The sequence below is a fragment of the Zingiber officinale genome, chromosome 5A, assembly GCF_018446385.1.
Source record: "Zingiber officinale cultivar Zhangliang chromosome 5A, Zo_v1.1, whole genome shotgun sequence".
NCBI lineage: Eukaryota > Viridiplantae > Streptophyta > Magnoliopsida > Zingiberales > Zingiberaceae > Zingiber > Zingiber officinale.
Genome location: NC_055994.1, coordinates 114,330,164 through 114,349,313, shown reverse-complemented (window position 1 = coordinate 114,349,313; position 19,150 = coordinate 114,330,164). Strand labels below are relative to the sequence as shown.

General features: G+C 36.8%; 1 protein-coding gene across 1 annotated transcript in view; it reads left to right on the top strand.

Moving 5' to 3' along the window:
• Positions 1 to 625: 625 nt before the first annotated feature.
• Positions 626 to 19,150, top strand: part of LOC121981415 (glycerophosphodiester phosphodiesterase GDPDL4-like) — a 59,764-nt gene continuing 41,239 nt past the window's right edge. Inside the window, exons 1-4 of the mRNA XM_042533926.1 lie at positions 626 to 1,182; positions 1,943 to 2,236; positions 8,945 to 9,054; positions 9,174 to 9,672. Coding sequence (XP_042389860.1) covers positions 1,017 to 1,182; positions 1,943 to 2,236; positions 8,945 to 9,054; positions 9,174 to 9,672 — 1,069 coding nt within the window. The 5' untranslated portion in view covers positions 626 to 1,016. The remainder of the gene's footprint in view (positions 1,183 to 1,942; positions 2,237 to 8,944; positions 9,055 to 9,173; positions 9,673 to 19,150) is intronic.

The window sequence follows — 19,150 nt, the reverse complement described above, 5'->3', positions numbered from 1 at the left end:
TATTTTCTTAATCTTGTTCTTTTTTTTAAGGGTTTTTCTTTATCTTTCATTTGAGAAATTAAATATATTCCTATTTTTTTATTTTAAAATAATTTTAAAAATACTTTTAAAGTTAAAATTATGCTTTAATCTAGTAATTCTATCGATTGAAAAAAATATTACCAAAACTTGAATATAAAATTTAATTAATAATTTTACATCGAAATTAAGAAAATTAAATTTTATATAAAAATTTATTTTTAAAATTAATATTTTAATTTATTTTAAAAAATTTAAATATCTCATTATTGGTCCTTAGTCCGAATGAAAAAGGGCCAGAAATTTTTATTCAAATAGAGTTAAAATCTAAATAATTTTTTTTCATGTAAGGCCTCAAATAAGCTTGAATTAGTCTGGAAGAACTAGGAGAGAGACCACTGACCTCTTAACTTGGATTTTCCCAAATTTTGCAGCATAATCGGTGTAATCCAAAATGGCTGATTAATATTATTTTTTATATTAAATATTTAGATTTTCCAATTCGATTAATCTCGAACGGATAGTTGGGTCCCACGTTTCGCCCCAGTCAATTCAAAAAACATCATTACTAAAGGCAAAATGCCCCCCGACCGCATAGAAGGAGTATTATCCCCGTTTGCTCTAAAAAAACACGATGCCTTTTGATACGGCACATCTACCCTCTGCCTTCTCTTAGCCTGGAGGCCTGATCAGGGGAGTGAGGGAGGGGGGAGAGTAGACGAGTCGAGCTCTGCTTTTGGTAAATCAAAAGCTCAATTAAATTCAAAAGAGGGGGATGGATTACAAGTGGGTTGCAGGACCCGCAGCCGCGCGTTGCAATCTGTGGCGTCCTCGGCGCGGGAAAGCGAAGGCAGGCGTGAAAATTCAGACTAGACAAACAAGAAGTCGAGATTGTTGTTCCGATAAAATCCGACTCAACGTTGTTGACTCGTTGCCAGTCTTTCGGACTTACTGAGCACCGCTGCGAAGGGAGAGCAGTTATCCGTTTCGATCATTCTATGCCCGCTGCGTGCAGGTGCGAGCTACAGCTGGTCTGTAAAATGGGGAGCAGGAGAAGCTCCGCCGCTGGACGGCGTGCCACTTCCTCGCTCGTGGGTTTCCTCATCCTGCAGTGGTTGGGGCTCGCCTGCGCCCAGAAATCCTCAGCCTGGCGAACCTTGAGCGGTTACTTACTTTGCCCTTTCCCCTCTTGGTTCTAGTTATGGAAGGCGGGATCTTTTTTGGTGTAGTTCTGAAGATTGCTATCCACGATATTGTTCTTTAAACCCTTTGTTTTCCTTAAAAAACAAACTTTTGTTTGAATTTTGGTTTTAAAAAGTTTCGCTCTTGCATCTATGACATTATTTATAGAAAAGAATTGCTAGTATGAGGTTGTTTCTCAATCATCGCATTTTTTTTTCTGTCATAAATTATTTTGCCTGCGTGCTTTGTTGACACGAAGCTCTCATTCATCGCCATGGATGCATAAATGTAAAAACTTGTTTATTATTATTGACTACGATTTTTACCATTAGGAGATTATTGACATGGTTATGTGGATAGTATCAAATTAAATATATGAGATTTACGGGAATAGATTTTGGCCTTTGAAACGTCGGAAAAGAAGAGGTCAAGTCCTAATTATGTCCCTGGGTGGGTCAAACAAAGATGTCAAATTTAAGACACTACTTGTATTGTTTCACATCATTCTTCTTGAAATATTTATCCCTTGGAGGTATCAGGTTTAAACTTGTTTTTTCCTGTCTCAATCTCCTTATTGTATGGTAGATGACCCAATTAACAGCAAAAATGCTAGCCTATATATCTGTAATCTGGTTGCCTTTACGTGTTTTAACCAACTATACACAGCTATCATTGCAGCTACATGTTTCACTATCAAAATCTTTAATTTCTGTTAATGGAAGATGTTTTTTTAACAATTCAGGTAATGCTCCTGCAATAATAGCCAAGGGAGGGTTTTCTGGATTGTTTCCTGATTCCAGCATCAATGCCTACAGTTTTGTGAATGCTTCCAGTTCAAAGGATACAATTTTGTGGTGTGATGTGCAATTGACTAAAGATGGTGTTGGAATTTGTCTCCCAGATATAAAGTTAGATAATTGCACAGATATCACATATTACTACCCAAACGGGAGAAGAACTTATTGGGTTAATGGTGTTAAAACAGTAGGCTGGTTCTCTGTTGACTATAATTTCACTGATTTAGCACCGGTTTCATGTAAGTATTAAAGTTGTTGATTTTAGCTTTTATTTTCAACCATAGAAAAATGTGTTAATGCCCACAAGTTCTTGAACTCTTTCTCCATTCTTGCTTAATCATATTTGCATTTATACTGTAAAATTTGATAATTTTAGAGCATAGTTTTTAAAAGAGTCCTAGATGGTTTCCTATGTGATTTCACTAAGGGGTCATTTTGCCTAATACCTAGGCAGCCTTATTGTTAGGATGCTCTTTTGAAAAACGCCCTAGATGGACCACCTAGCTAGGCTAGGTGGCCCAAGGGGTTTGTTTAGGCAGTCCAAGTAGGTTTGAAGAAAAAACTTTTTTTTTGTAAGTTATTTGTCTATTTAACACTATTTATCTTATCTATATTTTGGCAGAATAACATTAATTATAAACTAGCTGTGTGTTTTCTTTGCAGTTTGAACTGATGGCTATGAACTATTATATTTTATATTTTATATTTTATCGCGATGTTTGTTTTCTTGGTTATAATGTATAATATAATTTTTTTTTGTGTTTATGTGTTTAGTTTGTACTTATCAATTTGAACTTGTTTATTTGTGATTGTAAATCCTTTTGATGATTAAGGATATAATTGTCATGCGTATACATTAAAATTACTTATTTTTAATTTAATTTATTTCTCTTACTTATTTTCTATTATTTTAATGTTGATTGCCTTGGCCCATGCTTAGGCACTAGCCTAGCTTGGGTATTAGGTAGCCTAGCTTGGATATTTATTTCTCTTTATTGAAAAACTCATCTATCTCTCACATACACGCCCATATATTGCCTTTGTAGTTAGCCTAGTAAGTTAGTATATGTACTTATCATGCCAAGGTTATATGAATGCAGTATATAAAATCTTAAGATAGTTGAAACAAACTCTTGGGAAAGACTTGTTCTTTGCAAAAACTGAAGATAGAAGAGTGTGTGCATACACTAATGCAGATTAGGCAGGATCAATTGATAATAGAAAGTCAACTTCTGGGTATTGCATGATAGTATGGGGGAATTTAGTGACATGATGTAGCAAAAAAGAATTTGTGGTTGTAAGAAGTAGTGTTGAAGCTAAATATAGAGCTAGACTCATGGAATTTGTGAACTCATCTAGATCAAAAGAGTGATGAAAGACTTAAAAATTCAGTTTGAAGATAGTGTGCTACTCCATGTGATAATAAGTCAGGTATTAGCATCACAATTGGATTAAACATGTAGAGGTTGATCCTCATTTTATTAGAGGAAAGGTGGATGAAGCCATTATTGAATATATTCCTACGTCTCGCCAACTAGCTGATCTTCTTACTAAAGGATTATCTGAACAAGCTCATAAGTTTCTTCAAGGCAAGCTTGGTCTCATCAATATCTATAGTCACGCTTGAGGGGGAGTGTAGGAAATAATCAAATCTTTCCTTGTGGAAAGTCAATAAAATCATAGGTGAAAAGAATATAATCAATGAGATTGATTTGATTTAGAATATTTTTTTTTAGTAGAATAGTTTTTTCCTTTAATTAATCTTTCCTTATTTTATTAATTCCCATTGTATAAAAGTGTGTCTTTTGTTCATGAATAAAATTATGTGAGAATTTTTTCAATACTCTGTCATTAGACATCTCAAAATTGTGTTTCGTGATTAGCATTAATTCAAAACCAGTTCTAAAGAATACCTCTGTTTTTTTGCTTTCACATGGAAAATTCTTCTTCAAACATTGGTGATGCTTGATTTGGCCATCCCTTTTGATGCTTTTTTTGGCAATTAATCTGCAAAGGAGCAAACTTAGCTCCGATGCCACCTATTAGAACACGTTTCTTTTCGTGCTTGTGATTAGAAAAGGGATCTAGTTTTGTTGCAATCTTAGAAAGGTCACAACAAAAACATTAGCAGTGGAAATCAAAGCAAATACAAATATACCACAATGCAAACATAGACTTTTAACATAGTTCGATAGTTCTCATGTTCCTACTCCATTGCCTATGATTCTTTGGTGGATCACTCTCGGAATCGTCTATACTTTATACTTTATGACAACACCGGAGGTGGAGAAACCTCTTACAAGTTGATCAAAGATGGCACAAAAAAAATTAAAAAATGATAATACAAAGATGCTTACAAAAAGATAGCACAAAGAGGCTTACAATAGAGTTTCTAGGGTTAACACAAAAGCATTAATAAAAATCAAAGTATCACCATTAAATATGTTTTGTTGTTCTTTTTTTTGCTGCCATTGGAACCCTTAAAATAGCCTCTTCTATTAAATGAAACTTTTATTCGATCCTACTGTGTTGGCGCCGATCAATTGATTAGTCTACTCATGTTCTAGTGGATCTTGATCATATCCTTCGACAATTGCTTTATCGAAGTTTAACTATCGACTAGTCACAGTCACGAGATTGATCGATTAGTCAACTTGTCTCCGGAGAGGCTTCATTCTATTTGTGTTTAAGTTGATTACCACTTGACTCAATCATCAATCAACTTAAGAACTTCTACAATAAACTAATCTGTTGATTGTGACCAATTTAATGAGCAAGCCTGCCTAAGTTGAGATTACCCTGGCACAAGTACATTTGCTTTTAGCTGTCAGTGCACCATACAACTAGTTTTTGGCATCGAGCTGTCTCATGTTAAGCTTTATCATCCCTTGAATGCACTAAACTGTCAGCTCACTCCTCAATCTATCCTTCATGCTTTGCTTATGTAGTCTGCCTCAACCATCTCCCCATTAAATTTTTTGTCCTCAGATGCACCCAGCCCTTAGCTCTCTTTCTGTGCCATCCTTCACACTCTATTTACATAGTCTGCTACTCATGCACAATTATACTCTAACGCTCATCGTCTTGCATGATATCTCATACTATCCTTCTTTGATCTTCACAAAGTTTGAGCCATTGGGTAATCATGATCTTGGTTGGGCCAAGTCGTTTCCATGTGTAAATTCACCAAGTCCCCAACATAATCATTCATATATTAAATCACAAAGTAAGGTCGACCTTAAACTCTTTGCCCAAACATCAAAACCCAAGGTTGTACTGAAACTACTTGGGGTCAATTACACCAATACGAATGAGTAACAGGGAACTACCTTGGGCTGATTGCACCAATATGAATGAGTAATGGTTGAGTAGGTAGTCAACCCTTGAGATGATGACATCTCATAGGATTATTAGATAGACACCCTTCAAATTCTTCATGTTGAACATGGCTTATCCTTATCATTTGATTTAATGCTTTTTGTGTCTAATCTAAATATCCACTACTTCACCTATGAGTTGAATCTCTTTCAACATTGAAACTTTTTTGTGTGTCATAAACTATTGGAGCTACTCTTCTCTGGAGTCCAACTGACCAAGTCTATCTCATTGTCTGCAAGTGCAAATTCTTGCTTATGCCGCATTGTGAGTTCCCCTTAATTGTGTATCTTGATTATTTATAGTTTTCAACATGTCTTTCAATGATTGTCATCTAACTTCTTTTTTTTTGCAGTGGTCTCTTACCCTTGTTCTTGTCAATCATGTTGACATAAGTACCAAACTCATTCCTTTCCTTTTCCTTGGTTAACAGTCATTGCGTCACCTCACGAGTTACAACACTATGAATTTGACTTAGATGGAATTATAACTCCAATGTCATTGGAGTTAGATGTTTTAATGGGTATGCAGAAAATCTTTGTCGTAGTTGCTTAGTATAGATCACTCACCTCTATTACTCTTTGCTGCTTCCTTAATCTATTGATGCCACAGATCTTCAGGGTTGAGAATAATTAGCTCTGTCATGTGGGCTTTCATTCAATTGTTCTGTCTAGCCAGAATTAATAGATACCCTAAAGATTACTTTAAGATTTCTACTGCTGTCCCGAATATATCATTTCCAATTGGATATTTATTCATTGGTTTCTACGAGTATTCTCCCTCCTTACCCATTGATAGGCTAGGATACTAAACCCAAATGCAGTGGATGAAACATAGGCCAATAAGGAATGTCTGGCAAGGTTAAGTATCATTTTGTGCAAAAGTTTTGGTCTCCAGCCCAAAATGATCATTTTCAGTACCATCTCACATTCGACATGATTCAAAGTGTGCTGATATCAAGTTAAATGAATTTTAATTTTATAGTCATCTTACGTTTAAATAGAAGTATGAATGATGGGAAGTTATATGTCAGCCATTTTGGGAGAGTACTGATCGACACAGGCCCTATCTCAGGTACCATTGAATTGTGTCAGCACAGGTGACAACATTTATTCATGTTGGCATAATATTGATATTAGTTGGTGTCTAGAATGACAGATTTCGATGGCCATGTCAACTAAAACCCATTGACACTTGAAACCACAATCCTTACACTAGAATTGGATTGCTATACTTCCCTCATTCATCTTCTTATTCATTGTTATTCTTCCCTTGTTCATCTTCCTGTTCACTGTTATACTTCCCTCATTATCTTCTTCTTTATGCCTACATGTCTTATTTTTATTTAGTTATTTTTTTGCCTCTCAAGAGGTGAATATTCTTCAACCACCTTTTTGGATGGACTTACAGTTGTTCTGTAGATGCTCTGATAATGAGACAAAATCTACAGTTGAAATTTCTGTAACCTGAGTTTAGAGACCCTTGCTATCATATGAAATAACCAGATCTGGTTTTCTTTGGCCTTATAATCACCATACCTCCTGAGCCTTTTGATTGATATCATCATAACCAGGTCAATGAGCTCTCAGTAAAAATTTGGAAATATTAGTGTGAACTCCCTCTCTCCTTAATACAAGATAATAAGAACTTCCTTGTCTAGTTGAAGCCAAATAAAGAGGAATGTGTGATTCTCCCAACAACCACCTTTTTGATGCACTTTGTTCATGCAATGGAATTGTCAAGGAATGAGTTATTTCTAAGGAATAATTGGGACAAAGAACATGTAGTCCATAGTTTGATTTATGGAACGAAATAAATGGGGTATTCAAGTTATGTTTAATTTTTTGGAATATCTAAGTATTTGACAATGAATAGTCTATACAATAGTAAAATATCCCAGTAAATAATATTTCATCCAACTTGCTCAATACCCAAGAACACCTGGTTCATTGTGTTTGCTCGATTTATTAGATCTACTAATCCATCCGCCTAACTTGCCAATTCCCTTTGCCCTACTTGACTTGTTTGGTTCCTTGACCTATTGGTTCATTTATTTTCCTAATTTGTCTGGCATAGCTAACCACTAATTGGGTCCCAGATTGTCTAACACATTGTATCAAAGATTGCTAGCCTTTCCAGTCTGCGTGGCCTGTTTTGTTAATCCACTTCGCTTGATTTGCTCATCCACCTAGGCCACTTGGCCCATCGATCAATTTAGGTCGGCTATACCTATCAGCTTATTCAATTTTATAGGCTGTGCCTATCTAATGTGTCCATTTTTATTTCATGCACCTTGTTTGCTCCACCTTATTAATAGTTGACAGACCTTCTCTATCCACCTCGGCAGTCCACTGATCCATCCAACTTTGCTAGCTCGATCCTAGCTTACTACTTTTCCCACTTAGCTCGTCTGAATTTGCTTGAAACTTGGCTCGCTCGACTCATTTGGGTTGTCCGAACCCACTTGGATGCTTGTCCTATTCAACCTATTATGATCATAAGTGTCTAAGATTACTAGATGTGATTGTTCATCTAAATAAAATGATGTCTCTAGAATGCAAAATAACCTCCATCACAAATGAACATGATGTAATCTCAGTCTCAGTAGAATAGCATAACACAGAGAAAAACAAACACAACTAATGTGGTTCACTATAAGCCTATTTCTTCGAGGCAATCCAAGCGTATATAATATGAGAAAAAGGTGTAATAAACATTTAGGCTAATCCTCTACCCACACCTTATAAGGGAGCTCTTAATGCTTCCTAGACTCGTCTCCCAACTACCACTTGAGGAAAGCAAAAAAAAAAAAAAAAAACTCATCTCTAGTGTCTAATGTTCCTCCAACATTAAAAAGCACTCATTGAGAAGAAAACTCTTTTCACTACAAGACTATAGGTCTTTCACATTCTTCAAACTCAACCTACGACATCTCCTAGGTTTTGAACTACTTCACTCATGAAATTTTCTATTGTAAAATTTTACCCGTCACAAATACAAACGTTATGGAAAACGAATCTTAAACCTAAGTTAAGGTTTGCAGGGCACTATTGGCCAATTGGGCCCAACATTAGGTTGTTACTTCGTATTGAGACGAACCCAATACCACATTGATTTATCAAACTCATATGTCTTTTTCTGTCTATTCCCCCCTTAATTTGTCTAACTTACTAGGAATATGGATTTCTTGGAGAATGGAATAGTATGAAATATAATTTTCTTTGAATGGTGTAAAAGGTAACTATAAAGGGTAAGATGAATAATACTTTAATAAGAATTAGTATTTTATCAAAATTATTATTTCATGGAAATTTATAAGATTTAAAATAACTAGTCCTCCTAATGGAACACATTATTCATGATTTGAGCAATATGGTGGTAAGTAATATTAGATATTCGCATATGCTTATTGAGTTATGTACAAGTTACAATATGTGTATATGATGTCATTCAAATACACTGCTCTAACCTAGTAACAGTGCATGAATATGACATGTCTCTCTCTCTCTATATATTATTATGCTCTTTCATTCATGATTGGTCAATATGCTCATGCTTCATACCTTGAACAGTGACCCAAGCGATTTATTCACGGACACCCAACTTTGACTCCCAAGGATCCATACTTACTGTCTTTGATTTGAGAAGAATAAGCCCCCTTGGAATTTGGTTAAATATACAGGTTAGCCTATTTTTAGCATCACTTATGTTCATTTAACTTATCAAACATTTCTTGATATGAAAGATCCACAGTAGGGATAATATCCATCTAAATTCTATGATCGTCTATTCCATATGCAGCATGATAATTTCTACAGGCAGCACAAATTGAGCATGAGAAGCTATGTTCTTTCTGTGATAAAGCATGTTGTTGTGAACTACTTGTCTTCACCAGAGTTGCTTTTTCTTAGTGGCATAGAACACAGATTTAGGAACACCACAACAAAGCTCATTTTCCGCTTTCTTGCTGAAGGCATAGAACCATCTACCAACCTGACATATGCCTCTCTCTTGAAAAATCTCACATATATTAAGACCTTTGCTTCTGGAATACTTGTACCAAAGAATTACATTTGGCCAGTTTCGAATGACAATTATCTGCTTCCTTTTAAATCTATTGTGGCTGATGCTCACAGTGCTGGGTTGGAGATTTATGCATCAGATTTCGCAAATGATAATCTGTTTAGCTACAACTATAGCTATGATCCATTGGTAGAGTACCACTATTTTATCGACAACGGTTTCTTCTCAGTTGATGGTGTAGTGTCGGACTTCCCAATCACTCCATCTGAGGCAGTAGGCAAGTCCTTTTTTGCTTGATAGAAAAATAAGCTGTTTTCTCATCTAAAATTACCATGGTTGCCTAAATATTTATGATGGAAGACCTATTTGTTACTTGATTTGCACAATCTTTCTTTAGCTGATTTCTTCTCCAGATTAGATAACTGATATAATTTATCTTTTAAGTGCTTATTTATGCAACTAAAGGTGTATTTTTTTGTTGCTTTTGCATCAGTTCTGTTATCTAGAAGTAGATTACCATTTTGGATAAACTAATAAGGGTTTCAATGTGTAATTTAAATAGATGCATTGCATCAGTTGCAATTATGTAAGGCCCTTCATTTACATTGTAGATAGATACAACCAAGTGTTCCTTTCCAAGGAATAGTGAAATAGTTTTTGTAACTGTGAGACAGAATTGAGTGTTAGAGAAAAAGACTATGAACCGAACTATTTTAATATATTTAAGTTCATAGAAAAACGATGATAAAATTTGCTAGCCTTTTATCCAACTGAACATTTTACCTTTTAGCAATTAGTATGGAATCCTTATTTGATAATATAGAAAATTGTACAAAATTTGACATTTATGAAAATAGATTTGAATATTATGTATGGCTACCATAGATTAAAATCTTGAGCTATTTCGCCTGATATGGGCAAAACATCTCGTAACGCCCATAGATCGGCACCGACACAATGCTAGCACGCTGCGACGCATCAGTGGGCCCGACGATGCATCCGGATGCGTCATGCGTGCTTGGAGATGCATCCGAACTTGTCGCATGAGCCCGACGAAGTGTTCGGATTCATTGTAGAAGCCTAGCCACCGGTTCGAACGCGTCACGTGAGCCGGACGCTTCGCATGCTCACAGTCATCACAGAACAAGGAACAACGAACATTTTAACTTAGGCTTTAATAATAAACTTAGGTTGATATTGTTAATCAACTTCTAACTATGATTGAGATAATTTAAATATGCTTATATATATATATATAATTATTTTATTTTTATTTTTTATATCTTTTATTTTTAAATATTTAGATATTTTTTGATTTTTAGTTAATATATTTATATTTAAAAAATACTCAACACGATACGATACTGAAACCGTATTGTTTTGTTTTGGGACCATAACCACTCCACGATTCTAGATTTTAAATTATGATGGCTACTATATTATATGTTAATGTGTCGAAAGTTGATGAAGTGGGATAGGATGAAGATCGAGTATGGAAATAAGAGATAATTTTTATTTTTGTCAGGAAAATTATTCATTCGATAAAAGACCCCATCTACCTATATATAGATGATATTAAGAAATAAGAAATATTACAAATACATCCCTACAATATATATGTATTTACATATGAACCTACAAACACATAACACTTCCTTAAGCTAGATTTAATATTTTGTAAAACTTCAACTTGTTACAAATCTATTTAACAATTTGGTTAGCAATTTGCTACTTGACAAATAAGGTGATAATGTTATTAAATTGTACTCTCTCTTTAACAAAGTGATAGTTTTTTCTATATGTTCAGTGTGTATAATCGACTGATTGAGGGTCATGATTAGCTAATGCCCAATTATTAATATTCCTTAGCAATGTTGAAAAGATGACCATGGTAGCCTAAGCCTCCAAGGTCAGGATACAAAAGGGAAGGATTTCTATGATTTCATGTACCCCCTTGTTCCAGGTAATAATTTTTACGGTTATACTTTTACGGCAACTAGGATTGTTAGTATTATGCAAACCGAGTAATGCAAAAGAACAGACCCTAACTTGGCAATAAGGCAAGGAGGCCGAAGTAAGTCCAAGGGCACACCTGTGTGAGCAAAACTCGGAGAGGAACTGCCCTGCCCTATAGCTCTAAACTATGATCGTAATTTATGTCTGAAATTTGGGAAAAATCTATACAGGACTGGTATAAAAATTCTAGAACATCCAACCTAGAGTATCTTGACCTTGCTTCTATTGATAGAGTTACCACAAAACAACTTGCTAATAAGCTTGCAGTAATTTACGACAGAACTTGCCTATCGTCAAAAGTTAATCTGAAGAACTTCTTGAAAAGTGTTAAAACCTTGAAGAAGAATTTTTTGAATTAAAGGGTTCTTTGAGAAACTTAACAATTGTATATACAGAAAATAAACCTCTAACAAAGCAGGAGGTTCGTGGGCTGGTCGCTGACATAACAGAGCAACCAAAACTTGTTGAAAGGGAAGCTCTAAGACTCACAGAAGAACTTAGCAGGAAGCTCAAAAGAGTGGAGACCTTGCTCTTAAAACTTGAAAAGTGGACAACTTCATGAGCAATTATGTTCCAACAAGGAACACAGTTGCTTACAAAGAAGCAGTCAAGGCGACAGAGCAGATTGAATCTCCCGCCGTAGGGTTCGCATGACCCAGCGATTTCCAAGGACCAACATCTAGGAATTCTGCAATTATCAAGCAGAATAACACACACCTTTAGCTATTAACCCAGATAGCAGAAGCCTTGAAGGACATACAAGCTGACTTAAAGACTATTCTTGAGCAAACTAAGAAAGGTGTACAGACGACCTCAATACAAGACGACTTGGTTGACAAGCTCAAAAATTTTTCTTTAGGCCAGCAGACAAGCCCAAGGAAGCTAGAGGTAAGCTTCGCGTCTTTAAAGATCCTTATAAAATATTAAAGGAAGAACAGGCGAAGGTGAAGTAGTAATGGACACAAGAACAATAGTTGGGCAGCCATCTACTTCTTCCTCTACAACTCCTTTATTTGAAGATCAAATTAGGGAGTACCGAAGGAACCAAAGAAGGCTCCATAACATGCAACAGGCAGCAAGAAGGTTAGGCATACGCCTAGCAAGAGGATCAACACCGGTACAAACCCTGGAACTACAAATTGATCCTTAGGAACAATTGTGGTTGTCTATGCAGGAGCGAGCATCCATTGTATCTGCAGAAGTCCTCTATCATTCAAGAAGAGACGATGCTCATCACCGTGTTTATGTACATCGCTCTGAAGAACCGCTACTTGTGACTGAAGGGAGCCAAGTGGATAGAAACTTTATACAAGAAGGAAGTTTTCATCAACTCCAACGTAGCGGAATGCAATATATTCATATGGGCATCCTCCAGGTATGCATACAAACTTTGCACAGGCAGGAGGAAGGTGTAATGGCCTTAATTGTCTTTAGAGACAATAGATGGCTTGGAGATCAGTCCATCCTTGCCACAATGGAGGTTGATTTAACCAAGGGAAGCCAACTGGTATACATTATTCCAGATATTATGCTAACAGTTGGAGATTTTTTTAGAAATATACTGATCTCTATCCTTACAAAAGGATACGAGCAATGGTAGCATGGAGAAGCAAATCTCCTTATTACAAGAGGCATGGTGGGGAGACTTTCTAACACATCGAACGTAGGCTTCGCATATGAAGTGTAAGGAGTTGTTGACTATTTAACAAGCCATGGTGTTCGGGCTCTCCTAGGAAGGCGTTATTCCACAACAACCCTTCAAGGATCAAACTGGATCTTACAACCCTCCCAAATCTCCATGCCGATGCAACCATCCAAGGTGAATAGCCGTAATCTTATGGATGGAAGAATTTCGCCAAGCTTCTCTAACTATGTGGCAGCTAGTACCAGCCAGCCTCCTCATTATAATCAAAAGGATGAAGAAATCCAAAGTGATGAAGAGGAAGTTTGCTCTTTCCACACTCTGGCTGTATTAATTGAAAGACAACTTGGCGTTTTCTCTTATGAGGAGGAGGAACAAGGAGAACAAGAAGCCTCCACTTCTGAAGAATTTCCTTATATATTAGTGCACCAACTCTTAGAAACGGCAACTATGCTACAAAGAAAGACCTTTGGTGCAGCCGACTTTGACTTGGCGGTTGACAGGACATGCGTTATAGAGCCCAGAGGGCGAGCCTTAGTCTCAATGTGGCTTAGCCTGGAAATTCCCTTGGGATCCTACGGGCGCATAGCCTCACGATCTGGAGCAACATATAAACTAGGAATCGATGTGGGAGCAGGAGTCATTGATTGCGATTATAGAGGCGAAATCAAAGTTCTTACTTTTAATCATTCAGATCAAAAGGTCTACATTTATCAAGGAGACTGCATAGCTCAAATAATCTTTGAAAAAATAATTCTCTTGGACATCATACCAGTCCCAATTTTATCAAAGACTCAACGGGGCGTAGCAGGATTTGGCTCAACTGATACAACACCTGTACAAAACCTAGCCATATTTAACAAACTACTACCAAAGGAGAAGCACGCTATCGCGATGCTTTTTGAGAAAGGATCCTCCCCAGATGATCCTATGGAAAACCTTACAGGGGATGTAAGCCCGTGGGCCTCTACACCTCAGTCCGAGGACCTTTCCATAGATGATTCTGAGCCCGCGGATAACTTTCTCGAACACATCCAGTACGTCGCCAGTCTTATAGAGCCTTATCTAGAGCCTGCAGACGGCAACAATGATGCTCCTAAGTGGGACTCCTATAGCGACAACGATGAAAACGAATGGACTAATCCATTCGCCATGGAAGGCGGTGGAAGGAAGGCCACACTCCTGGTAGCGTCTAGACTTGAGTACCCTACCCTCAGGCGTTTGGAAGAAGCTGTACAAATTGAGGAGGAATAGCAAATTTACTCCACCAGTACAGTAATATCTCCATACAGGCCTCCGGAGGATACTGCTATGGGACCACTTGGATACCCGCCGGTAAGAGCAGATCCCCAACCATCCAGATCACAACCTATCTATGAACAACAACCACCCAAAACAAGATTCAGGGGTGGACACAATAATGAATTGTGGACACTTCCATCTGCACAACAGCAAGGAGGAGCTATGTTTATTATACCAGAATAGCTAGGCCTCTTTGATGATGCCTTTTTAAGATGGGAATCCATTACAAAAAATCATATTGCAGGACAAGCCTTTACGGATCCAAGAGGTAAAATAGAATATATGGAAAATCTACTTGGGGAAATCGAGAAGATCACATGGATCTAATGGCGGATGAGTTATCCAATGAAATATAAAGCCCTGGTCAATATTGGTGATGGTAGAGAAGGAACTCAAAATATAATATCCCAAATACGAAGGGTTTTCTCATCAGAAGATCCTGCCCAAGGATCTACAACAATTCAAGACGCCTCTTATAGAGATTTGGAAAAACTCTCATGCGACAAAGTTAAAAATATTATTCAATACATGAATGACTACATGAGGGTTGCAGCAAAGACGAGAAGAATGTATGCCAGACCAGAACTTTCTGAGAAATTTTGGCTTAAAATGCTAAACGACCTTGGAATCCAGGACTAACTATGTCATGCCCCGTGACCTAGGCACGTGACACCGGCGTTGCTCGCGAATATAAATACTCGAAAACAACAAGCCTCATAAAGTGCATACCAAACCAGTAATAATATAATGAAAATATTGTCTTTACAATCCAAAAGCGAAAGCATACAAATAAAGATAACATGAACTAAAAGGACGAATCACTTGGACACGTCTTGATTACCAACCCCAAAATATCTCTTGCTCCTCCTTTTCGACTTGTTCCTCGTCTTTATCGTCTTTATCTGGGGATGAGAGTAAGGGGGGTGAGTGCTTGGGAAAACACTCAGTAAGTGGGATCGACTGAACATAGCACGACAGAATATAAAACATAGCAAGACATTCGGAATTCATGACAAAAACATATTTCATCAAACATGACGAAACATAACTTAATCGAAAACATATACTTTTAACAAGACATTCAGAATTCATGACAGAAACATAACATAATTGAAAACATAGCAAGACATTCGAAATTCATGATAGAAATATAACTTAATCGAAAACATATACTTTTAGCAAGACATTCAGAATTCATGACAGAAACATAACTTAATAAAAACATAGCATTGTTAATCATTTTATTTTCCATGGTATTACTGATATATCGATTATTATTACCCACCTTTTCAGGGCCATAACTTGTCATATCTTATCATATTTTTAGAAATTCCCTTTACCATATCTAACTTGAGTCATAACAGTGCATCTTGAAATAAAAAGAAATGAATTTGTAATATAAAATGATGAAATGTAAACATATTCCGCAGCTATACTCGAAACGAAAAACCCACTTGGTCAGAAATTTCTTCGGTTTTGGATAGAAACTTTACGGAACTTGAACTTGCACTTGTTAATCTGAACTTGGGCTCGAAACTTGTGTAGAAACTTGCACAAAGGTTTAAGTGTCCATTTGGAAGACAATGCATTGGCTATTTATAGGTATGAAGGGGTGACCAAGGTATATGATGAGATGGCTAGATGGAGGGTCATTCATTAAAAAGACTAGGTGAAAGGTCATGGCTAGATGAAAGTTACAAGTAGATGGGAGGGTCATTCATTAAAAAGGCTAGTTGAAAAGGTCATGACTAGATGGAAGTTACAAGTAGATGGAGGGTCATTCATTAAACAGGCTAGGTGGAAGGTCATGGCTAGATGAAAGTTACAAGTAGATGGAGGGTCATTCATTAAAAAGGCTAGGTGAAAGGCCATGGCTAGATGAAAAGTCATCCATTAAAAAGGCTAGGTGAAAGGTCATCATACCATTACAGCTTAGCACATGAAACATAGGTCCAAGTTACATAAAAGCATTAACACATGACTTATTATATTATCATGATAAAACCAAAAGAAACATAGGCATAAAATTTTAACATATGACTCACTAAGTCATTTTGTTAGAAAGCACACTAAGTTATCTTGTTAGAAAGCAAGAAAAACATAGATATAACTAGAATAAAAATTTTAAAAAAAAAAATTAACATGTGACTCATTAAATTATCATGATGAAGAGCATAGAATAAACATATGATTAACTAGACCCAACATCCGAAATTCCTAAGATCCAAACTTATACATGACACAAAGTAATCATAAACTTGGGTTCAATTTTATGGTATTAAGATTTCTAGGAGTTGAACCTAACTTAACCTTCAAAGGTATCTCCACTAGTGTCCATCATCATGTCCAAAATCGGGTCTTCACAAACTGTGGGAGTAATCCCTCGAGTTTTATTCGCTTACAAGTTCCTGGAACAAGAATGCAAGGATGCGGCATTCAAACGAGCCTTGAAGAATCTATCATTTTGTAGTCAAATACCTATACCTGGCTACTATAAAAATCAAGGGCAGAAGAAGTATGGTCTCAGGCGATCAAAGACTTATAAAGGAAAGCCTCACGAGACGCATGCAAGGATTGAGAAAAGAAAGCATCTAGTCCGAAACAAGAAATGCAAGTGTTACCTTTGGAGACAAGAGGGCCATTTTGCAAGGGAATGCCCTAATGAACACCGCAATATCAAAAGAGTTGCCATCTTTGAGCAACTCAACCTCCCAGAAGACTGTGATATTATGTCAGTACAAGAAGGGGAAGATCAGAGTGATGCCATTTTTAGCATCTCTGAAGGAGAAGAAGATGATGAGGATCTTCAAAGGTCGTTCCAAACCCTTCATCTTAGTTCTAATACTATTTTTATGTTGGGACAGATTGATGGAGGATACAGACCACTGATACAGGTGCCTGAAGAGCAATTAAATTGCGAACATGATTGGCATCATAATGAGCAGATCTTTCCTCCCTAAAAGAGCCACTATTCAGAGGGCAAGGATTCATTGCCCAAGGTGCCTAATAACCGCATGTAATCTATACGAACCATATTACTTTAACAAGGAAGTTCCCCTGGCTCCATCAGCACCAGCACCCTTCTTCCCCAGGCAACTACTCAGGGAACAACAGTACTATATCTCCTGGTGTGAAGGAGAAATTGCAAGGCTTCAAAAGGAGGTGCAATATTATAAGTCTCAATATGAGGAGCTACTCTTGGAAAAAGAGTTAAGAGAAGACCTCAGGCAATTAGAAAGAGGAAAGGAAATAGAAGAAACAACTAATGTCCTCCTGGAAGAAACAACACACAGAAATTGTGACCCAAGAAATAAGAGGCCCAAGGTTAGTAAAAAACATGCTTTACAACCTAACAGTTGAGATTGACATTCAAGGGATACCAAGGTTTTCCCTTAAAGCTATACTGGATACTGGGGCCACTACATGCTGTGTAGATAAAAAATCAGTACTTGTGGAATCACTTGAAAAAAATACCTTTGTGGTCAACTTTAGTGGTATCAATTCACAGCAGACTGCAGACATGAAAATGAAGCAAGGAAGAATGTTTATAGGGGTAAACGTTTTCAGGATCCCCTATACCTATAGCTTGCCCATGATCCTTGGTGACAACATACAAATGATAATTGACTGTAACTTCATACGAGCTATGCATGGAGGACTACGCATCAAAGGAAATGTGGTAACTTTCTACAAGAATCTTACTACTATTAACACTTTGCCTTCTGTGCCGCAGCAATTGAAGAGCTTGAATTGTGAGAAGAAGAATATATTCAGATAAAGGAAATGGTACATTACTCTACCGGGACTTTTCAGCAAAAATTCAAAGAACAGTTTGGACCCCTTCTAAGGGAATTACAAGACCAAGGATACATTGGAGAAAATCCTCAAGAGCATTGGTCTAAAAATAAAGTCATATGCCAGCTGGATATTAAGAATCCAGATTTTACAATAGAAGACAAGCCCCTCAAGAACTTAACTCCTTAACAGAAGGAAGCTTTCTCTAAACATATGAAGGTATTATTAGAAATCAAAGTCATTCGTCCTAGCAAAAGCAGACACAGGACGACGACAATAAATTCAGGAACTACAGTTGACCCAAAGACTGGAAGAGAAGTAAAAGGAAAAGAAAGAATGATCTTCAACTACAAAAGATTGAATGATCTTACAAACAAAGACCAATATAGCCTCCCAGGAATCAATACCATTTTAAGGAAGGTCAGTAATAGTAAAATCTATTCTAAATTTGACCTCAAAAGTGATTTTCATCAAGTCGCAATGCACCCGGACTCAGTGGAATGGACTGCATTCTGGGTACCTGATGGTCTTTATGAATGGTTGGTCATGCTATTCGGATTAAAAAATGCACCAACAATCTTTCAGAGAAAGATGGACAACAATTTCAAGGGAACAGAGGAATTTATCGCTGTTTACATTGATGATATCTTGGTTTTCTTGCGGAATGAAAGGGAACATGCAGAACACCTGAAGAAATTATTAGATGTCTGCAAGATAAATGGGCTTGTACTAAGCCCAACAAAAATGAAGATTGCAGTTCAAGAAATAGAATTCCTTAGCGCGATACTTGGTAATGGCAAAATCAAACTCCAGCCGCACATCATTTCCAAGATTGTTGACTTTAAGGAAGAAGATCTGAAGACTACAAAGGGGATGCGATCCTGGCTAGGATTACTCAATTATGCCAGAAACTACATTCCAAACTTGGGAAAATTATTAAGCCCCCTTTATGCAAAGACTAGCCCAACTAGGGATAAGAGAATGAATAACCAGGATTGGG